Source organism: Bombus fervidus, chromosome 12 (genome assembly GCF_041682495.2).
Source record: "Bombus fervidus isolate BK054 chromosome 12, iyBomFerv1, whole genome shotgun sequence".
Taxonomy (NCBI): domain Eukaryota; kingdom Metazoa; phylum Arthropoda; class Insecta; order Hymenoptera; family Apidae; genus Bombus; species Bombus fervidus.
The window spans coordinates 3,535,884-3,560,906 of NC_091528.1; the positions used below are offsets into that span (position 1 = coordinate 3,535,884).

A 25,023-nucleotide genomic window follows, 5' to 3' on the forward strand; every position below is an offset into this window, starting at 1 on the left:
GTCGGCCCGAGGCATCGGGTCTGCTTTTCAATGAGGTTAACTAACCGGAAATGACGCGTAGATAGACGCGTTGAATGCCACACGAATCAAATCGAGAAAGAGAGAAACGCGGCCGCTCTCTTCGATCTTTCGATCCGGCACGTGGCCAGACAGAAATGACGCGACGGCCGCTTTAATCGGATGTGAGAAGCCTTTCAGAAAGGACTCCGATACCTGTCGACGCTATTGACCCTTTTAACGCGGATCGCATGCTCCAGAGCTCACAAATTGAGGAAATAGAACGAGAATTTCGCGTCGTCACGGCTGTCGATTCGAATTCAGGGCTCTGTGATTCAACTGGAAACATTCTGCCTATTATCAAGGTACAAGTGATAACAAACGAGCGATAAACTCTTGTCGATGAGCGATCGAACAGAACTGGTGCACGAAGAATGTGTTAATTCTTACGTATTTTACCGTGTTGGGATCAGGCCTTTCAGATCCTATCAAAAATCACGGGGTATTTGAAAGAATATTCTTTTAATTTGAAAAATCTAGAATCTAGGAACAAAATACTTATTAATTAAATATTATACAAAAGTAGTTCTTATATACAGTACGATATATACATACGCGAAAATTATGATTTAATCATTTTATCAACATTCCCTGCACCGGCGACTCCTTTGGACAAGGTCCAAAGATTTCACATCTTCAACAAGAAAATCGGTAGAGAACATTGTATGTACGAGATCATGTAAATTAGGAAGAGGTGGAGCGCTGCCAAACCAAAGTGAAAAGCGAACCCATGCGACGAAGAAACAAATAGAGCAAACATTATGAGCATATAACTGCTGATTGCGGTTCATAATTCAATCTCTTCGAGCAAACGTAAAAAACGCGAGTCGTGTTAGGGACAATAATTGAGTTAGCGAAAGCTAACAAAATCTTTTTGCTTCGCTCTCGTTAATTTTCTTCCGAACTTTTTCCCCTCGCCGAGTTAACCGTGTCTCGGATCTTGGATCGGCCACTGGTTTATAAAATCTTACCACAAATTGCCAGGTCTGGCACCGATCTTCTTAATTGAAGTCGAAACTGCTACAAATCGACCCGCCCCCAGGGCAAATTAACGACAGACGTTACCTGTGACAAATCGTACAGATGACCAGCAAACCAACAAGAAACTCCAGAAATCAATTTTCCCGTTCGCCACGACAGAAACGTGAAAAATTATCGTGTGTCACGCGGAACAGTTAAGAAGGAAGAAATAGAGGATGTAGACACGAGACTCTGTTTGCAACTCCAGCTACCAGAAGGTAAAACTAGCAGCATGGCGTCGCGTTAGCTACAAGTAGCGATGGGATCAACTAAGTACAAGTAAGTTTGAATTCATCTGGAAAATTTCAAGTAAACAGAAATGCACGTACTTTATTTATCTTTCAAGATTGAAGTATTAAGTTTTACGAGATTCGATGTTTTCGAATGACAAAGTAGTTACCAGTACTCGTTCGAAACTATCTCTTTTAACTCCAATGCTTGTATAATAAATACAGAAAATGGAACACAAATTGTTGTAACAATGAAAACGAAACTAAACTTTGGTATTGGAATTGACTCGATTTCATAAATATATATCGAGCTTGATCCCATCACTAGTTATAAGGTGGTAAGAACGAGCAGGCGAAATTAATTGTCCTTGGTGGCGGTTCGTAGAGCGAAAGTTTTGCAGCCATACGTCATCTTAATTGGCTTAATGCCGACAAGTTACAGCGCTACACACAACCATGCTCATTGTGGCGTCTCTCTTCATTTCCTTCTTCCTCTCCGTTTCTCTATTTCCTTTCTGTTCGCGTCATAGTAGCCAAGATGTGACTGCAGGTCTCCACTGACCCACGTTGCTCTCTGTTGTTCCGTAAGCATCCCATGGGAAAATGGAATCATCTGGAAGTTTTCACGACGACGTATACGTGCCGCATCGCCTCTGGCAATTTTTACGTCGTCGTCCACGCTCTCCACGAGCAACCTTCAGCACAACGAAAACGATCTCTTGTCGCGCGTATAAACGCTTGCTCCCTCGCCTGGCATTTGTACGAGTGTCAGAAGTAGAAACTTGGAGTCGGTCGAACCTGCACACGTGTCTCGTGAACATATTCTGTTTATGACCGCCCTTTTCCTCGGTAAAACTACCACGGTATAGGTCACTTTTAAGCATGCGCGTTTTATCTCGTACATGTTGCGACTTTATATACCACGAGTTATTAACATGTCACGCGTTGTTTTGAAATTTTTTTACATTTTCACGTTAACTACTGTGGCCACTCTCTCGCACTGCTCATTAAAGGGATGTATTTACGTTCGAAATAAAATTTCTCAAGAATCTTTGTCCGGGATTCTTCTTTTAAAAATACAACCGATGTATCATCTACTATCTGTCTCAATATCTAGAACTTAAAGGGCCACTGGAAAGTTCTGAATGAAAAGGAATTCTTACTTCTCTTACTTCTCTTACTTCTCTTCTTTTATTTATCGTTTCGTGCACTCCTTAATTCCAACGCCGCAAATAAGTAGATAAACACGTACTGACATTATAGTTAATTACTATGATTTCCAAACTAACATTACAATTCCACGCTACCTTTTTCGCTACAATCATTAATGTCCTGTAAATTGATCCATAGCGTTAATTAAGATTAGAGTCTCGACTAACCAAACATTTCTACTCCGATCTTTCCACACTCTGTTACAACAGGCAGTCGTATGTTTCACCGAAGCCTAATGAACATCTGCGAATCATTTCCCCTACAAATATAATACAACCAGCGATACGTGTACGCGAAAGCGTGCCAACATGGCAGTCATCGCACTGATAGGAGACGACTCTGTGAGTAAATTACATGGTTCCTTTGATCTCCATCCCACGAACTTTTGCTCAGACGACTTGGCCCAGACCGAAGCTTCAGATACCTTTTTCTATCCCTGTTCCCCTGTCCTCTTCTTCATCGGCTAGACTTTCGCGCGTCAAAGAGCAGCTCGACCTTCCCTTTTTCCGGAGGACGTGGATACCCATTACAAGAGGACAGAGGGTGGTTTTATTGATAGGCGTACTGTTAAAAAGAGCGAGACGACGAAAGAGAACTGCACTCTTTCGGTTAATTGCTGACTTTGAAAGGTCAATGTTACCTGCATATTTAACCCCAACTCGTAAACATTAATCGATATTTCTCCAACACGAATGTGTGTGAAATTTATGTATTTAAGTTTGTCCAGATTTCTATCTTTGGATAATAATCGACGATCAAAGATATTATTTGCAAGAAATGAAAGCTTTGTACGTAGGAAAATTATGAATGTTTGTGTTTTAGTGTTAAAGAAAAAAACTCGAATACAGATGAGTTAAAGTTGAAGAAAAAAAATTGAATAAGGGAATTATTGTCGGAATATAAAACAATAGAAAATTGTTCCGACTGTTCTAAAATTTTAGAATGAAACGAAGGGAATATGGGAGTAAAAGTTGTTCAGAGATAGATTCATCAGCGAAACAGATTGATGTTTAATAAACGAAAAAATGTATGTTCAACCGGCAGAAGACATAGAATTTCAGTTTCTCTCGAATAGCGATCGATCGTGTTGCAAGAGAAATTGGAAGGCGTGAAAACTAAAATATGAACATAAGTCTGCGAGAACTTAACCAACAATATTATATTGCGTTTTTTATTAACGACGTATTCTTCTCGTTTCGACGTAATAATATAAAATTTATACAATAACTTAACAGCAATTACTTTTCGAATATATTGGCAAAGCATTTTTTAGATATTTTATTACATCTTTTATACACGAGTAAACTTTTACTCGCAACAGCACCACAAAAAGTAAAATATTCAGTAAAATATGAAATATGAGAAAACTTTAGAGTAAACACAGTATAAAAATAATGCTGTAATATAATAATCCTTTCTAGTAATTACCATCGTATTTGTAATTAAATTTTTATAGATTATCGGTAGTAACATAAATCGACATACGTGAACCGGCATACTTGAGTGGGTGTTAAGGCAATAACTTTTACCCAAGAGAAATTCTTCTTCGGCAGAAGATATAAATCCCCGAAATATATTACGTTTTTCCCAACACTTCCCCTTACTTCCTTTTCATTATTAACTCTTAAAGTACGATTATAGATTTTTCAACCCAACAATCGAGGAAGCTAAACGTTTTCTTCGTAACGTTGTTCGATATTATATGAAAATATTTTCTACAGAAATCTACAAATAAGGGGGGAAAAAGAGATACAGAAGATATTTGTGAAATGCAGTGCATTTGTACAACTATTTTAATATAAGCGTAATATTAATTATGCAACAACAATTCATGGAAATTTGCGTCGACGCGGTATTTCGTCGTTCCATTGTTTGCTATGTACACGATGCTGCTGATTATAATAGCAGATCTCGATTCTGAGAAATTAATTATGCATGCATCCAATCAGTAGTGTCATTATGGACTGTTGGCATGCTGAGAAATATGAAAAAGGTAAACTACTTGATCGATTAAAATGTACCGATGGCTAATTACGTTATGATCAAAATCAAACACAGTTGTAGTATAAAACCGATTTTCTCCTATATAAATATCAATTCCTCTATCCAACTATTCTAACTTAACTATCCTAACTTCATATTGCTCCTTAATTAATACAAATATAATGGTGGCTAGTTTCTTGAAAACATATTATTGCATCGACGAGTACTTAATTTCTATTTTGCAATATGTATGCACCGAGTTTACAAAAATTTCAAATCAGAAGTTACATACAACTCTGCAAAATAAGCTAGAAATTGCTAATTATTGAAATGCCTTTTTAAAAATCTTCCTAGAAAATTCTAATGCACTTCGATATCATCTTAAGGCTAAAAAGAAACGTAAGATCGCTACAGTTATTGTTATCGAAACGCGGTTCTCGTCCAGAGGGACTTCGATGGAGAATTACGGTTGACGAGCTCATTATGGCGCTAACGAAGCCGGAAAATTAATTTATCGGCCGAGTGGAATCACGGATTGCGTTGTTTAATAGCCGCAGCGCGCAAGGGAAACTAGCAAGCCGGAAGCGTACCGCGACCGGAAGGTTGAAACTTGATTACCGCTTCGAGCAAAGATATCGTTTCTGATAACGAACCTGCTTTATCGCTTTCCAGTTGAATGCATCTGCAGATCGATGGAAAAAGGAATTTTGTTGGATGACACCAACTATCAGACTGCGATCTCGTTAAAAGAGAAATGAGAATGTTTTCTGGTTGCCCAATGAATTCGATTCCATTCTTAGCGGTATTATTAGATAGAATTGATTTTCATTTACATTAATCAACTTTTAATTTTTGCTTTCCCGTATTTTACACACTGTTCGTAAAAATTGAAACACGATTCTCGTTAAATAAAAAGTATTCGTCTAATGAAAAATAGTTATTTTGTTTCAATGCAATGCGACAGTTTCGAGAGAATTTAAGGTAAAAACAAAGTAATAAAAGAAATGAATATGACTCGTAAAATGGCTTGTGAACTAATACACTTACAATGACTCGTAAAATAATGAGAATATTAACGAAATTGCTTTGAAGTTATTTCTTCAGGGAAATGTACAATATCCACAGAATTTAATTCCGCCAAATTAATCGCAGGCAATTAGTTACGCTCTTTAATTGTTGAACTTTAGAAAAAATCAAATATTCGTTATTCTATTTAGAGACAAGAGAATTCCGTGAAAAATTACAAAATGAGATTTCTTCTGTTGTTAAATTTACTTTATCTCGTTCCACTTGACGTGACGCGCAAATCTGATAACTGATCTACACAAACGCTGCGTTTCCGTATGCAAAAGATACCAGATGATAATATCTATTACAATACCCATGCACGACCATAAAACAACATCACAATAACCATGCACGAACATAAAACAATATCCTATAAATCTTGCAGAAGCCGGTAGTTTCCTCTGTTCGCTGTTCCTTTCTTTCCGAGTTTCAGAATACTTCTTGGGTTTGAAAGAGGATACAGTTCTTTATTGATGTATCATTTTAACTAGGATTTAAATATGTTTAGCACGCGATAAACTCGACCAGTGTTCAATCCTCGAGCTTAAAGTTTTTGAAACAACATAATTTCAGCCAAGATAGACATCGATTTCTAGCTTCACGACAAGTTCTTTCCCACTCTACGATTCATTCACGAATTTTTCAAGTTTAAGTTAAAGGAATGGTACTAAAACAAAATCCGAAAATTGGTAGAATGGCTAATGAAACTATTAGTTCAAAGCAATGAATTGTATTTCGTTATTTCTCCAAGCGAATCATTTTCTAACACAATGATTGGTAAAAAGAAATTTTTTAGCAATCTAACATATTCTATGTACCGTAAAATATTGTTTAACGATGGAAAAATACAGAAGCTCGCAACAGAGTTAACTCGATTATCTCGAAAACTGCTGTTCACAAAACTTAATTTTCAAAACGTCGACTTTTTTTACACCAATTTAAAAAATATCAGAGGGTCGATAGAGAAGGTTTCGAAAAAACAAGCCAGATCGTGTTTACGATACACGATACAGAGTTAGAGTAATTTTTCCAACAAGCGTTTCCTCTTTTTATCGCCAACGAAATAAACATCGTATCTCCGTGAAATAAAAGTCCATAATCTTCGTAACTGAGTATCGAGATTTCTGAAACGATTTGGCCAGGACTATAAAAGGAAAACGGTCCTTTTTCCGCAACCCTCTCAAAACAAATAACTGTCGAGAGTGCCGATGGGCGACTGTCGAACGGTCAAAGTGCAATAAACGTTCGAAACTTTGGCATTCGATAGGTTCGTACCCGCGAAACGATGCGAGCCGTTTCGACAAGAAACACGGCTGTGTTTGTGATCGTTCGCGTACATGTATGCGCACAGGCCCCCACATATTTCTGCGTATAACGAGGATGGGTCGGAAAATCGAGCGATAAAGATTGAATTCCGATATCCGAGTCGCTTGATTGGCAACCGAAATATTGACGGATCCAACTAAAGATTCGCTTTAATGAAATTCCTGACTTACCCCAATTAACACGCTTTTCTTTGTAAACATCTGTAACTTAATTTAATTTTTAATTAAAATCTTCTAAAGGAATTACAAAATTCATGCACGACTAAAGTATAACTGTAATTTAGGAGCAACTCTCTTTTTAATAATGTTTAACATAAAAACGAGTAACTAGAGTTTAGTGGAACTGAACCGTAAATAAGGATTAAAGCACGACATTTACAAATGGTCCTAGCTCATAAGTTAAACAGTCATCCTATAAATTTAATCTCGTTTCAAGACTACCAAGTGCAGGGTTATCCTCGTTCAGGGATACATTAAAATAAACCGAACACAGTCAGCAAAGTACACGCTGCAAATGAATGTTTACCAACGGTCTGTACTACGACTAAAGCACACGTTTCATGTCTATTCTGATGAATCTATCGTACGTACCTTGATAGCAGGACGACAAATTTTCTTTGTTCGATCTTTCACAAGTGTAAACGATCGAATAATCGAAAATATTCTACATTGTTAAGAAGAATTATCGTATTCTTCTAATAAAATATTCGACTAATGAGGAGATATTTCTAGACAATTTTAACGAGGCATTTTCGGGGCTGTTACTACACGTCCATATAATTTTCATTTATCTGTATCATCGCGTAATCTCGCAGTCGTAACTTCCACTTCAATAAATCTAGCAAAATTAGCTCGCAACTGGACAATCCTATTTATGAATGAATGAAAGCTTATGATTCTCGTGTGCAGTCTCTACGCGGACACTGATTCGACGTGCCAATATTTGAACGAAAAACGTATAGTTTCATCGAAATTTTGTCCCGACTGTTTCAACTTCATAGATAGTCGTATCGCGAATATCCGGACGTACGGACTGCATTCGCTTTTCAAATAGTAATCAGAAAGCGCTTACGGGAAATTTATAGTACGTCTAATCCTCCATCTTTTTCAACAAACCTGTATAATATAACGTAGTTCTAAGGACACGACAACCGAATAAAATGTTTACAAAATCTGTTCACGGCCGATTATAAAAAGGTTTCCCAAACGAAAGATAAGAGGAAAAATTTTTTGCAAAAGCTCACTGCCATTTCACGAACGTGTGTTTTCGAATCTAGCGAGGCTATCGATTTTTACATATCGCACATTGTGTAAAAGATTTGAGACCGACAAAATACGAATTTTCTTTTTAAAACGCCAATTCTATACCGTGAATTACAGATATTTCTTGCAATATCATATCGACGAACGATATGAAAGAACAGAACTTTCCAAACAGCGAATTAATGAGAAAACTTCTAGTTCGCGATAATCGTGTTAACAATGAATGAGTAAGGTGATTTATGTCGATTGCATTTTTTAGCCAAAACTTGCGCGATTTCCATGTAATGCTTTACAACGGTTCGCACTTGGCCTCAACATTTTACATCCACTTCGAGCTTCAAGTTTCACTGTTCTGTGAGAAAATCACCAGAAAGTCTTCTGTTCCCGACTAATGAAATTTGAAAATCAATAATGAAACTTCAATGAAATGAAGACGACATTCGTATATTGTAATAAGAAGTATCGTATACGCTAACAATAATACAAGCGGCTTTCATTCAACTTCTATAATAATACTCTCGTTTTAATTACCAATTAAAATCCTGATTCAGAAAATGATGTAATAATTTTCTAATGATATTTAGTATTTATAATTATGATATAAAGTATTTTCTAATGATTAACGAACGTATTTTTGAAATAAAGTAACCGGACCAACGTAGTGAAATTTTAACAGAGGAGCAGAAGCTGCCTGAAACCTACCCCAATGACGCCATTAGACTAAAAGCTCCCCGAAATTGTAAATCAAGTAAAAATAGATGGGATCAGGTGGTAAGTCGAAAAAAGTTTTCCCGTGTCGAGTGCTTGTCGATTCCACAATCTACGGCACTGAGAACCACACCGAACATCTGGTACATGGCACCGTCCCATCAGGTAGTCGATCCAAGTTTCTTGCTGCTTACCACACCCTCTCGCCGCCCTTTTGCTACCCCTATGCGCACGACATTCTTTCCCTTTTTATCCCGCTGTCTGTGACAATGCCACAAGAAAATCCAGCAGATTTCCTTAGATTTCTCGAAACCACGAACCGAAAGGACTGGAATTGCAACCACGTCGATCGTCAGGTGTCAAGTGTGTTAAGCACAATTGGGAATTACCCCCATTGACTATCGTTCGATCCAATTTTCTTGATTTCGCTCTTCCATTCCAACATATCGTACCGTTTATTTAAATTTCACCGATTTTCTACGAAATTGCTCGGTTATAGAGCCGATGCAAATAACCAAAAGGGCTTGAATTGGATCTTTTATATTATAAAAATTAGTAATTGTAATTAGAATAACTTTATTAATTTAATTGTTTCAAAGGCTTTGGTTTCTAGTGGAGATTACCTGTCAGTGGCAAACGTAAACTTGTTGGAAATGAAATAAAGTTCTTCGCCGCAGCGGTCAAATAACGGTGTTTGTCCCTGTGAATGTGTCAATAGTAAAGTGTTTCGACATTAACCGTGGAAAAGGGGACGCGCAGACGCACCTTCAGAAACAATATTTAATGAAACCGAAGAAAGCTTTTAAGGTGGAGGTACCGGAAAGCTTTTAGTTGTATTACGGCCAGAAAATTGCTTTAATCTATCCCAGTAGCGCGTAATCCTATAAATGAAAAACACAATCAATGCTCGCAACGCAATTTCGTAAATTGTAGTTTCCCTTTTCATTTTAATTAACGACGTTTCAATCGATCATCTGACAATTCTGAAGCCAGCGTACATCATTTCCTGAATTTATATTCGAATTCCCGAGAAAATAAAAAAACAAAATGTTGAATTAAATTAGTCTGCCCAAATATTTTCCATACATTCATGAAAAAAGGCAAAGCAATTTAACGTATTTTGTTTCATGCATAAAATTCATTGGCATAAAAATGGCATGTTTTGTTTCACACACCGCGATAAAGAATTCAAAGCAACAACTAAAAAATTGGAAAGCAACGAAGATCAGACGGTCAAATTTTTGACGTCCACGTGTATTTGCAACGCAACAGGGCATAAACGTACACACGTAAATCTAAAGCCGCGATGAAATTGTGCATGCACACTTTTATTCAACATTTTATATGAAATAGGGAAAAAGTCACATTTTTTACACTAAAGCTATGTTTGCCGCCTGAAATCTCATTTTTTTTTTTTTTTTTTTTTATCTTTCTCTCGATATTACCACATAGTTTTCAACAAAATACGGAAGTTTGTAACTTTACAGAAGGCTGAATATTTTTCAAGTCGACATGATATCAAAAACTGAAAAATTTCCATAGATCTCCCTTTAAAATATTTCAATGTTCTCATAATTTTCGTGAAGCTTCTTTTCCAAACGTTTTCGAAGTTTATAATAACGTTGCTGCAGATTTGAACTAAAATTCATGATGACATATATTTCCACGTCATCGTTAATTCTGATAGTGACGAGCATAAAAAAAATTCCGGTGGATGAATCTAATTCTGTTATATCTCGACGCCCTCGAGAATTCTTTGATTGACACCCCGTAGCTTTACCGGTCGTACGTTGCCGATAATTGAATAATCCCGACAACTGCAATCACGTAATTGCGTGACTAACAGCGACGGCAGCTTGCACTCACACCGGCCACGATCAACATCAAATTTCATTGGATGGCATTTAACGAGGCTTACCGGCAAGATTATTCAAATTTCCGTTTGTCCAGAGGAGTAACTACCGGCGAGCTTTGCCGCAAGCTCGAGTACAAATAAAAGAAAAGCCGTGGCTGGTGAGACCGATAGGACGAAACAAGAGGGAACGGACTTTGATTAAATTGCTTTGGTGCAAGGCCGAGGGCGAGAAAGAGGATTTCGCGACAGAGAAACCGGTAGACGAAACGAGAGATCGAAATAACGAGAAACAACGAAAGGGAAAAGCAAAATAAAATAAAAACCGGGAAAAGAAAAAGAGGAACAATGGAGATGGGAAACAAGGGCGGAGGGAAGACTATTTCCTCGATTTAAGGAAAAGTTCAAGAGGGAATCGTTTCATTGGGAGAAAGCTTGGTGAATGGAGAAACAAAATTGTAAGCTCGCAAAGCTGAGGACTTTTCAGGAAGTTTAGCATCTGTAGACCAGTTTAATTTTGCGTGCAACAAGAAAACTTTGTTTAAGTTACCATCGTTCCTTTGCTAGATTACAAAGGAAGAAACTCGGCGAAACTTCACTGCTCGTTTCCTCCAACATTGTACGTTTTACTTTAAGCTTTCGTAAAACGATGCGATTCGTTAAAATAATTTTTATATCGAATTATCGTCGCGACGAGGTAAAAACAAACACTCGTTAATATTTCACAATTCAAAACATCGTGAGTTCTCACACATTGTAAAATTTCCAGATTATTTCGGTCATAATTTACCGTCTGCATTATTTATTATACGAAGGACCGGCGTGTTTTGCATTCTAAGAGAACAACGACTAAGTTTACATTTTAGTAAATGCGCGATCATATTTCGGATTTCAGAGAAAGTAGCTAACGAATTGCTTTTATATTAGAATTCTCAGTTGAAATATCTGGATGAATTTTGAGGTAATTGTCATTTTTCTAAATACTCTCTCAATTTTATGGTGCTGAAAATTTCCACCAAAATTTATGATCAAATATATTATACTTCAACGTAATCGTCTTTAGCGACGGACCGGTGATGCACAAACAAATTGCTAAACTATTATCCGGCTTGACAAATTTCACACAGCGAGAAGCTTAATCGATCAATTGGTTTTGTTTCAATCAAGTGTTAATTACGTTAACTTGTAACAAGAGGATAAAAATCAATGAGTATAAAGAAGATTGATGTCATTTCTTTGCTTAATTATTAATGATAAACTAGTAAACTAACCTAGTGAATCCACAGAGTAATCTGCTATGAAAATGAGGATACCTAATCTTTAATCAGACATTGGCTAATTGTTTGCCAATAATTATTTTAATTAAGTCCTAGTGAGTATCAGATTACTCAAAACGAGATGCAAACTAATTTAACAAACATAATATGGGTCACATGTCAACCAAATACGTTACATAATATTACAATTTTACAGCAATTAATGCCAATTATTACCGTGTATTAAATATCGCATATTCACAAACATTACTATCATCATAACCTTACATTGCAATTACTACAGCAACTAACTCAAATAAATTTGCATTCGTTAAAGCAAAAATTAATAAATGCATATTATTTCATTAATGGATGCAAAGTTTCCACATCAAAGGGAATAATAAATTTGATTTATCAAAGAGGAGAAATCAATAATTATCATCATGTTATATTACCCCACGAATTTTCATCCAACATAACAAACAAAAATTTTCCGACTTAGAGAATGAATATTTGCGAAGAATTATCTTCGCGGTCAGATATCTACCAACAAAGAAAGGAATCTCGGATTAAGGTAAAATTTTATCCGAATCTGCGAATTTCCAACTGCTCGGCGATTTAATTTAGAGTATTCAGAGCACTCGTTAGAAGTTAATACGACTCCGTTAGTCGCGTTTTGCCCGTTTATTTTCAATTTTCCTCCCTTAAGCTCCCTCCTCTATTTCTCTCTCTCTCTCTCTCTTTCTCTCTCTCTCTCTCTCTCTCTCTTTCTTTCCCGCTCTCTGTCTCTTGGCTTCTTTCTCCAGTTGGCAACGAAAGCTTTCTTCCGCAACAGTTCTACCTCGTCGAGAAAGAGTCGTCTCGAATGGGCGCGTTTCCTCTCCTCACCTCCCCCCAGAGAAAGCGGACAGCACTCCGCGAGCGGAATTTTAAACGAGTGGATCCAGGAAATTAGGAAGATTTGATCAGTCAGTGCTGGAATTACAAATAATCTCATTATTGTGGCGAGGGTGCACTCCGCGTCGAGACAGTTGCAATTTATATTGTCGAATTTCCTCCTTCTTATCCATCGCTAAAAACACGTACACGTGGCCAGTAAACTGGGGAGAAAGAAGTCATTAGACGATATAAATTGGCGATCGACGACTCTCGAGCAATCCTTTCGAGAAGTCTTCTTTTTCTTAATTAAGAGAAAGATTTAGTAGCAAAGGGAAACTAACATTGGAGCAAACATTTTTTATGGAATAAACGAGAAAAATCACGTAAGTTTGATAATTGTGAAAAATGGTTTTGTACGCTGAGAAATAAAGGAATCTCTTAGGAATATGTATTAATAAAATGATATATATCTACTGGAAGAAATTAAGGTTTCTGTAGCAACATTCTGCAAACATTCTATGTGATTTTCTCTCGAGGAAAATTGTTGGTTACATTTTTGCATCAATAGCGTTAATTTTTGATTAGGTGTGAATGGAGTAATTGTACTTGTATGCAAACGTTAATATACTGAATGAAACACAGCGGTCTTTAGGGGACGGCATTGCACGCTCTTTGCCCATATACCACTCTGAATGGATCTACTAAATAAATTAAGGCAACCTCCTTGGTTACTTGGATACCCTACATTGCGAACTTTCTCCGACGTGGATTTAAAATTGTTCCTGAATGAATCGCAAAACGACTTTTAGTTTTAAGTAAAATTTCATAATTTAAGAAAGTACCAAAGATTCATTTGTTATTCTGCAAAAGCACGATCGAAGCAGCTTAAACTCAAAGGGAATTGTTGTTAAATTTCCATCTCCACTATCATATCTAAATAATTAACAACTTCGTTAATATTTGGTTGAAACTTTAGACTCGAAATAGGTAATCACAGTTTCATTGAAGTTTCTCTTTTCAACTCCTACTTATAATTTCTAAAATCTAGCAACGAGTCGATGAAACCATCAGCTTCCAATTAGGAATTCACAGTGAACGTACCACCACTCTGTTTAGTTATTTATATTTATATTTATGATTCATCAAATATGTATTTCGATGTTGGAGAAAAGTAGAGCTCGTTACGTTCCCGACAATTAATTACCCTTGATAAAACTGTGAAACGTCAACGATTTGTCTCCATTGAGAAGGCGACTTATCAGGTTGTACGGCTTACGATACGCGCGAAGAAGAAGAGTCAGCCGATAGAAGAAGAAGCGGAGGGCGAAAATGAAAATAAAAGACAAAAGGCTGAATTGCGACGACGGGCTAAAAGAAATACACACACCACTTTGTCGTCATTCTTTGGCTATCGAGCCATTCATCAATTGTTTTATAATATCGTTACGTCGTTTGTCAATGTTTTTGCTTCTGCTCCTTGAAAAATGAATTCGGAAGCCGTTTACGGTTCGACTCTGGAAACAGCTGCCGAGGAAACCACGGGTCTTTTCGCAACTAATCGTTAACCGTCCACATGGAAAATGGCTGGATTCCTTTTTCGACCGAGATTCTAAGCTCTACGTGCGATCGTGCTTCGGTGGCAAATTGAAGGAAATTTCTCCTGTTTCTTTATTGCGGGAGTAATAGGATTTTGTCGAGTATATGAAGAGTGTTTGGGAACTGATAAAAATTCGACTTACGAATACGTATCTGGTTTAGAGTGTCTGAACCATTTGCTTGAAATCGTATGAATAAAATTGGACAGACGTATCTGAATGCCTTTCAAGAATGACTGTATCCAGTAGAGAAAGCAGAAAATTGTACGAAGGGAAAATATACGTGTGCAAGCTTAAAAAATGAGATCTGGCGAAAATGGTATATTTTAAGTAGTGTTTAACGCCTCGCATTAAGCAATAAAACGAATAGCGAAACTCCAAATTCCCCGGGATATAACCAGAATGTGGTCACTGTATAATTCGCGCATTGATATACAGTTTAGTTACTTGTTCGTGACGTAATTTGATTACTTTAAAGACTGCCATCATGTTAGTTAGCACGAAATTGCGGTAATCGGTCAATTAGTGTGATTTAATCATTTGCAAATCTGCCAATCAGTAAACCCTTGTACTCGATTGAGATCAATATGCGACATAGAATTGGGCTTAACGTTACAGTCAACACATAATGCTGATCATTAATGCGAATAGCACTATATAATCCTGTCAAAGCACTCTGTACCGTTCGATTTTAACAAGACATTATACCTTCCCATCGATACGTCGAAAATTCGCGAAACACGAATCTCTAATTTAAAAAGAAACGAAAATACAATATTAATTTTCCAAATAACATACGAATATCTATCGATATTACCCACTAACAATATTAAATTACATAATTGCCGATCTCCCGACCATTAAAAATCACGTTAACCTGTATTTTCCCCCATCGTGTTCGCAATCACGTTGTCCTAGTTTCCACGAGTAGGCGATCAGTAGTAACAGTACGAGCATAGTCAGACGGAAAAGTGGTAATGTCTCGCAACGTAGCACCGACTCGTCGCTATTTCGGAACGATGCCGAGCATTTTATTTAATGTCTATCATTAGTCAACGATCCATTGGAAATCAGCGTGCTCGTCGCGATTCTTACGAGGATTCGTCGGCAGCGGAACGAAAACCGACCGATGACGAAGATAATAAGGACTCGTTAGCAACCCTGGTAGATTTTGCGGAAGACCGAGCTCGCTTTCCAGGCCAAATTCTACCAACTTTTTCCGGCCCGATTGCGCCCGCTTCCGCACGCTCTGCGAGATCAGCTTTTTAAAATGCCGGTAATTTCCATTTTTAACGAGCTAGGATGGAATCCCCAGGCGTTACGTCAGATTTATCTTCCCCGCTCTAACGGGTCTGATCGCATAAGGGAAATTAATCGTGTGAAACTGCAGGGAAAACCTCCGCTGGGCTTTTCTAAGGAAAGAAAAGAAAATGGACTTTTGTTGGCAAGTGAAGAAAACGACGTATCATCGACCACGAAGATAAACTCGAGAAGCCTCTTGTAAGTTGCGATATGTTACTTTAACGTTCCTTTTAGAAATGACGAGACGATAATTTGAGAAATAACGACGACCAGAATCATTATATAATATTATGTTATATCGTATTAAAAAAAATTTGTCTTTAGTTAGAGATTTAGTTTAGGTCGATAATTCTTTTCTTTTCCTCTCCTCTATTTCTAAATAGAGAACAATTTTCGTAATTCTCTAGAGATTGTCATTTGAAAACAACTAAATCGCTATATGGTTTCTTAAACATTTCTGGAAACTTTGCACACGAATTTGATTTCCCGGTAGGTGGATTTCTCTTACGGTTGCTTCAAGAATCCCATCCGTGCTGGTATGTCAGATCGTGGAGACGAAGAAAAAAGAGAAAGACAACAATGCCGAACAGCACAAGACTCTGATCCCAGGGGGATACAAGAGGAACAGCATCCGATGTCTCACTTGCAACTTGGACTGACCCTCTCCGTGTGTTTTCCTTCCATTCATCGAAACTGGATCTCAGTTCCGAACATCGCCAAGAAAACAACGGGAGAGAGTGAAATACAGAACTTCGGTCTCCGAGTTGAAAGATTAACCCAAGTTTTGAGATCATCGTGAAAGACTGTGGCTATATGGACGAAAGAGATAAAACGTGGCTGGAAGTACTGTTCTTTTATAATTGAAAAGCAATGTCTTGACCATCCCATTCAGCTTCTAAAGGTATTAGAAAATAAGCCTGTCCTATCCGAAAAATCGAAGAATCGCACACACCCACTTACATCGTTAATCAGTAGATAGTAGCTAGGCTACAAAAAACTAAAACTACAAACTAAACTACAAAAAGGAACAGAAAGCGTAGCGATAAACTGATGTGTAACGTCGGCACGCCCATGCGAGGATACACGTACGACGTACATAGAGCGGATGGCAGGAAAAAAAATCTTGGACCACGGCAAGGAAAGTAAGAAAAAGGGAAGCAGACGAAGAAGACACGGGCGCCGAGAACGTAGGAGAGCCAAGAAAAGAAATAAAAGTGGAAAGCTCCTGGTCGAGCGAGCGAGACGAGACAGCAAGGGAAATAAAAAGAAATTGTCATCGTCCGGGTGGTTGCAACCACCCTTGTAACCGTGCCCCTTTCTCTCGAGCTTTCCTCGACCCCGCTTTACAGCCACTGTCATTTGTTTTTACGTTCGCTCGACGCCGTTCCTGAAAATCCTTCGCCTGTCGCAAACGCTATTCACCCCTCCTTGTCCTGCGAGATTTCGTCCTAGAGTTGAGAGACAACGTGGGCCCGCTCGTCGAGAAAAGTTCAAACGCGTTGGCAATCTCTGGGATCCCCTCTCTTTTCTTCTTACGGAGTAAGAAGAACGCGCAAAGCTGACAGAAAATTTCGAAGTCTCTAGATAAAGGTGTCCCACCCTCCCCTGCTTCCCCTTCTGTTGAAGTTGCCACGAGTGGGCACGCTTTCTCAGAAGCGCGGAACGCGCGCGAGAACTTCCAGCGATGTTTTCTATATTTGTCGGTGTTGAACTTACGAGGAAAGTTTTCGGATGAAATTCTGTTCAACTGCAAGATCAACTGAGGATCTCGGCCAGGATTAACTCAGCTGGGATATTGACTTTGTGAAAATGTCTGATAGACATCTGTAACGTTCAGACTTTCTAGGAAACTATTCCCCTAGATGATTTACCTAAAATCGAGATCGTCATGTTTTTCCTTGAAACGTGCTTTAAAAAGTTTGACATTTCATTTTAGATTTCCTCGGTCGAGGATAGAATTTTTCGAAACTTTAAAAAGTATTTCCTCGATCGAGGAAAGAATTTTTTGGAACGTTGAAAAGCCACCATGGCATTGAAAAGATGTGTAATTCAGTTTTTTAAATTGGGCGACAATTTCATCGGAGAACGAAAGGTTTTATAGAAGAATGAGGCTGATAGGAGATCTTGAAGATCTTTTGAATAGAGGATTTCTGCTTGAACTTCGCGAAAAGTTTCATGAGAAAATAGAGAAAAAGGTTGAGGTTTGGCGAACGCTCGCCAGAAAGATAGAAGTTGAAGACAAAGGGTATCGCGTATTAATTCTGTCAGACTATTTAATTAGCAAGGCCTAAGTAGGGAAGATAAGAGTTTAATGAATACAGATAGCCTTGTAATCCTAACAGTTTCCCTCTTCCACCTTATCTGCTTCTTCGTTCGTTGTTAAAAGAACAATGGAACGAAGTGAGAATCTCCCAGCAAGAATAAAATTGTTACTCGCTACCGAATTTCTCTCACCCCTTTTAGTTTTTAGCTATCCAGATTTTATAAAAAAAGTTTCACCAAATACAGAATAATTTCATCACGTTGTCAAATATTACTTTCCAGAATATTATTTCTCTTGTAGTATCGTGGACAGATTACCTAAGAAATATCGGGTGAACCATAAACAATGTTGCGAGAAAGCCTAAATGCCGACAGGCCAAAAGAGTCTGTTAACTTCAATGGGCCGAGCGCGGCCCATCAATGTGTCGTCGGTCCTTCAGTCGAATAGTTACGCGAAACAAGGCCTATGTGACCATGACCGCGAACGGTTACGGAACACGTACGTGGTGGGGCTATGAGAAGAGACAAAGGGATGCTTACGGGAGAAGGACGAATTAACAGGCAGTCGTTAACTGAGAGTCGAATTGCGAGGAGTCGAGAGTTGAGTTACCAAGTTGTTATGAGTCATTAACTAAGAGTCGAATTGTGAGGAGTGGAGAGTAGAGTTGCCAAGTTGTTATGAGTCGTTAACTAAGAATCGAGTTGTGAGGAGTGGAGAGTTAAGTTGCCGAGTTGTTGTGAGTTGTAAACTATTAGTTGTGATTTGTGAATTATCCATTTAGTTGTCTTAGTTATAGCATATTACTGCAATTAGTTCACGTTAAATAACCATCGTTTCCTGTTTAATCCATTGTAAATAGATCCATCTATCAATAAACTTATCATATAGGATAGAAATCATTGGGAACCCTAATTTCTAATATTTCTGAATAAATAAATCCTATATTCTAATAGGCCTATTCGAAGATTATGAAATCTAAGATCTATGCTTCGTCGTATTTTCAAAGCTTACTTAACACGTTTGTAGTCGGTAATTTTGAAAAAATTCTTAAAGAAAATCGAAAGTTCTTATAGTTAAAACAAAAATGTGTATCTGACGAGGTTGCAAATATATTAGAGTCACTGATAGATGTTCTACCTAGTCATGTTTCACTCGCGGTGTTAATACAAAAATTACTACTTTATATTACATTTCGCCATATCACTTATCAACTAGACCATAATAGAGGTCTAAATTAATCCTGCAAAAATTACATCGGCAAAAGGAAAAAGCTACTCACTCAATGTTACATTGGGAGGCCCCACGATCTTCGGACAGACCAAGAAGAGCCCCAAGTTGAACCGCACACTCACGACATTGGCAAAATTGCGTGGTTGAAAAGGACTATTCAATTTTTCCTCGGTGTGAAGCCAAGCAGGACCGACGAGCGCTGTGCTGAGAGCAGCGAGCGCCGCGATTCCACAAACCACGCCACATCTGGTCAATCTGATGCCACCAGGGCCACCCGAGCAGCACATCTTCGTCTATGAGATTCCGCACTCTCTTCAGGAAAACATTCTACATAATCTATGGAATCATCTCACCGATTTCAACCATCCTCTCCTTTCTTTTCGGCTAGAAACTTCTCGCGAACTTCGACACATTCTTATACGATTTGTTCTCAAGTTCAATACACTGTCTTTCTTCCTGCGACACTTTTATACTTAAAGTTTCACGTATTCATCATAGTGCATCCTTGAATACAAAACGACGCTCCTGGAATGGTGTCTCATTGTTTCCGTTAAGCATCCTAGAAAGAACAACATGAAAAACAAAGTTAATACTTCATTGAAAACATAATTTAAATAAATAAATTTATATACATATTTATTTATATGTCGGAGATGAAGGGACGCCGAAGCCTTTCTTTCGGAATATTTGGGAAGGTCTCCAATACTTTAGTCCAGACTTCTTATTATAGTCGTACTTAAACAATAAAACTGAGAAATAGCTGTTTATGAGTTAAGTCAATTATGATTATCCGAGATTTATGACAGTGGACTTGTGCTCGAAGTGACATAATAGGTTACTAAACGTAGCCACGGTAACGGGAAGGACGTGTACCTAACAGAGGTATAAAGTAATTAAATAACTCTCCTTAAAAACAGGGACAGTTCCACTTGGACTAAGGGGCAATTCGATAAGTTCGACTAGTACACAGAACGCTTGTCATCCCGTTGACCGTGTATTCGTTATCGAACCTAAATTCATCGTCATAAACATCTCGATCACTCAATCATCGATATCACTTGTTAACTTTTGTAATACATTGCCATAAACAAACATCATCTGGTATAAGACAACTATGGACAACTAGCAGCAAGACTCATTACACGCCCCGTTTTCCAAAGATGATCCGACATATATTTATATAGGTAAATATTTCTCAGTGATTTCTCCTTACAAAATTTTTGATATTATAAAAAGATAATATTGCATATTACATATCATGATTATTAAAGAAGATGAATATGAATATGATAAAGGCTCTCGATTTTCACAGCGAGTCTAAACGTAGGATGTTTCAAGCCTGTGGCCATTTGTCGCTCAGCTAACGATACTGTCGTTCTCGTTCGACGAAAGCGAATAATCCGACCACGATAAGCGAGTTATCGAGGTGCCATCGAGTTTGACTTTATCGTACGCCTCTTGGGAACCGTTCTCGTGACCGTCGCGTGCCACCGCCATTTAATTCGCAATGAGAATTCTCGCGGTTGGTGCTCAACACTGATTCCCACGTTGAAACGAAAGTTGTATAGTCGGGAACAAATAATTGATTGAGGAACGTTTGCAATCAAATTGAAAGTTTTCTCTGTCAAACGCTGTCAGCGCGTCAACATCAAATAATTTTTTTCTTTCGTGCAAAACAAACTAAAAAGCGTTGACGTTATTGCAACGATATAGAGTTACTTGATACTCGTTTAACTTTGTTTTTTCATCCAAATCCCATCTGTTTGGATTAAATAAAAATAGTGGAAATAAAATGAAAGACAAAACGAAATACCTCTGAAATAAATATTTGTTATCATTTCCTAATATCTGATAGCGTTTCGTTTCGACCAATCACTCTTACAGAAAACGAAGTGCAACGTAAAACTGATCGATGCTACAGTTCTGACGGGACGGCCGTTCATCGTTTTCGAAACTGGCATTCGGTTGAACAAAGAATAGCGCAGCCGGTTGTTTACCGGATCAGAAATGTCACTGAGCTAGTTTTATCGATGCTGGTGTCGGAACAGCGGATGTTCCGACACGGACGCGTACGGAATTCGTTGACTGCGAAACAGATCAGACTGACAACGGTCCGGATAGATGAAAAAGAGGGATGGAAAAAAAACCACCGCGTGAATTTGTTTTAAATGGCGAGCAACGCTAACTACCGCGACCAACCGCTTCATGAATGACAGACATATGCCCGCCTGGATTCCATTCGATCCTTAATATTCTCGAAGAAACCTGATCCAATCTAAATTTTTATTCCATTCGTTATGGATAAAATCTGGATTTATCCTGTTCACGGTTCAATTCCCTCTGGTACGAAGCTTGTTCAAAGCGAGAAAAGATAATGAAATTCTTGTTAGAATTGGGGATTTGCACGATAAATTAACACCGTTACTGATATTCCAGAGAATTAATTTTAATACTAGATGGTTTTGTCGAATTTTTCACCTTTTGGCCCACTGTGCGCGGAGATTATCATAAGACTCTAAGAATTTTTACTACCCCTCCTTTCGCAAATCCTTTATTTGATAAAATATATGAAATTAACGAACACGCCAATAAAATTAGTATCAGCAGATTACGTATTGCAACATTATTTTATGTGTATTATTTTAGCAGATAACATACCAAGCGGGCCAACATTCCCGAACTTTCTACAGACACGTCTTCAATAAAATGACAAACATAAATTATACCATAAAACCGTGTCTGTTCCTCGACACGTTTGAAACAACATCGAGGAATGCCGTTTCGATTTTAAGTAGAAGCGTTTGATATCTGTCAGCTCGTATTTTTCACACTTGGCGTAATTTTACGATACAATGAAACCGCAGCTTATAACTGGTGACCTTATGTTTGAGCGACGCGCATGCAGCGGAATAAAGCTTTTTCGAAACGGCACCGGGTGGCATCGTAAACGGGAATTTACTTCCGCGAGAATATTTCCGTCTTCGTAAATATAGCCCCGGCGACTTCCTGTCGTCGCGCAAATTTCCGCCGAGAAGTTTACACCGTTCGCTCGTTCTAAGCAGCTGTGCCACCAGCACTCATTGAAATCCACGGATTTTCGGAAGTTACGCCTCGCAAATTGCCCCGCTCTCTTTTCTAACCGTCGTCGTCTACATCCTCGCTGTCGATTCAACTTTTCGATCGCGTTAACCCACTTTCCCTTTTTTGTTTATAATTTCTCCGAACCTTCTGAGGAATTACGGAAGCTTCATTAGCAAGAGGCAACGTCGATTTATCGACGAGTATTTTAATGAGCTCCTTTTAAAGGGCAATTTTATTCCTTTAACTGGGTCACCAGGAAGGGAGCGAAACGAAACGAAAGAGACAATGGCAATGAAAGATTCCTTATTTCTTCGAAGCACTAACAGCCAGGGAAATATCAGAGATTCCAGATATTAAAGACTTAGAAGCAGAAAGTGGTGATCCTATCGATCGAAGGATAACGTAAAGCACATAAAATTACCGTGTCGTGGAGCAAAGAGATGGCTCGGTAAAAGGTGTCGTCACGTTCGTGCTCATTTTCCAATCGGACGTTTATTATTTTTGTTCCGATATAAAAATGAATATTTACGGTCCGTTATAAAAATAATTATCCGATAATAAGAGTTTATGGAACATCAACGCAAAGTCGGTACTTCAACTCGAGAAATAAAAGCTTGGTAGAAAAATGGATAGTCACGAGTCTGATGATTTACTGTCCTTGCGAACAATTAATTCATTTCGCAGTCCAATGAAAATATAAAATATGGTATTACCATTATTGTTTCATTTTTTCTGGTTTTCTCACTCATAGACGATATCGAGGAGCACTAATAAGAATCCAATTAAATCGAACAAATATCGCAGACTTTGGAATATAAGAATCCTATTGCTTGTACTGCTCTCTATTATTCGGTTATTCCATACTCGTGCACGAGAATGTGAAGTAATACGAAAAAAGAACTCAAGTTTCCTCCGAGGCCCGACCGAACCACCCACGATGTGGGAAATGTGGTGGCGATAATGGTATCCCTCCTAGCATCCGCATACCGCGATCACTAGCTGGGTGGTAGGCACCTTTTTCAACCACCGCGATAACGGCAATTGGAATTAATTTCTTCGAGAGCGGGCAAACGTTTTAATGGTTTCTCTGCATAACTAAAAAACCATTAACGGTCTGCACCTATCGTTTTCCGTAGACCGCACTGTTCCATCCAAGAATGGCGCGTTTTTCAACTCTCTTCAAAACGATTTTTACTTCTCATTTCTTCGATTTCTTCCATTGTAGCTCGACAAATATTCAATTTTATCGTGTTACTTTCTCATTTACAATATACCTCCTACTTCTACAATGAAGAAATTATATGTTGCATGCAATTTAAGACAAAGAAGATAGCTCAGCTCAGTGAAAGATTTCAACGATATATTATTTTGAAGCAAATTCTTTATTTAATTTTGTTTTCTTCTTGTTTTCTATAGAAAAAAAGAAATGTATTTGCTTTAACGTTAATTAATTTAACATGTGTAAAAAAATTTTTAGGTACAGATAAAGTAATATTTTCATTAAAATGGTCATGTGATGAATATACTGTATACATTTGGCTCTGCTCAAAGGAAATAAAGTAACCTAGAAATTATGGTTAAAAGACGTAATTAAATCCTCGCCATATTTCATGCAGCTTTCATCTCTTTCAGTCGAAATTCATTGGTAACTGGCGAGGGAGAAGTTTTCGTTCAAAAGCGTACGACAGTTTTTCCAGGTCCCGGCGAAGAGCATTCCAAGAAAGCGAGAGAATATCAAAGAACGTTAGAACAACCGTCGGCATTCGCTCAGAAACCACTGTGGGATTTTTCAACTTTTCTCATCGGAACGTCGAACCTGTCGTGACAGCCGCAAACTTTTTCAACAAAAAAACCGATCAGAAAAAGGGAAACAAGGGTGTAAAAAGAAAGAAAGTCGAGGGGCCGCGTGTCACTCGTGAAAAGTGAACGAAGAAGACGAGAGCAAGCTTGGCACTGATCTTTCCAGGCGTGAATCGTGGTGGGTTCGAACTTTTAATTACCTGATACTTAAGAAACGGTCTACGAAAAGAGAGAAGAAAAAGAGAACGGCGGCGAAAAAGAAGAGAAAAGTTGGAAAAAAAAAGAAGCGAATAAAATGGCCCGCGAAACGTGCAAGCCTAGGTGCGGCTTGCGTTTGCGGAACAGACTTAAATAACCACTCGAAACTGCTTCCTAACAAGAACGAAAATCTTTCGAGTATCCTTCTCGGACGAGGCAGCAATTTGAAGTTTGAACGCTGCAACGCTCAGTTTTTTTCAATTAATTAAACCAAAAGTATTGAGAGGCCCTGATCGATTCGTATAAATTGCCAAATGAGAAATGATCCTGTAATTGGAAACTATTTTTTACATCGGTCGAGGGGGGAAAAAATATGAAAACTGTTGATTCGCAAAAAGCAAACACGTTATTGGAAAAATTCCAATACGAAGATGGGAAAGATGAATTGAAAGCTATATTCTCCGAATGTTTCATTCTTTGTCGTATATGATTTTTCTTCTCGTTAGTTGAATTTCATAACATGCGCTCGATTTCGTCGACATGAAATTCTGATTTCACTGAAAAGATCGAATAAGCAGCTGCGGATATTATATTTCTTGCTGTATTGCTTTCAATCGCAAAATGATTTCTTCCTACGTTAGATTAATGCGAGAAAGCATTTCTTATTATTTCTTCAAAATATCCTGAACAATTTTGTACGC

At 38.0% G+C, this 25,023-nt stretch overlaps 1 protein-coding gene across 1 annotated transcript in view; it reads right to left on the reverse strand.

The window, feature by feature from the left end:
* The window catches only part of LOC139992803 (uncharacterized), a 160,282-nt gene that overhangs the window by 129,967 nt on the left and 5,292 nt on the right, over nucleotides 1-25,023 (reverse strand). The window contains exon 3 of the mRNA XM_072014006.1: nucleotides 19,293-19,802. Within this exon, the coding sequence (XP_071870107.1) occupies nucleotides 19,293-19,530 (238 nt within the window). The 5' untranslated portion in view covers nucleotides 19,531-19,802. The remainder of the gene's footprint in view (nucleotides 1-19,292; nucleotides 19,803-25,023) is intronic.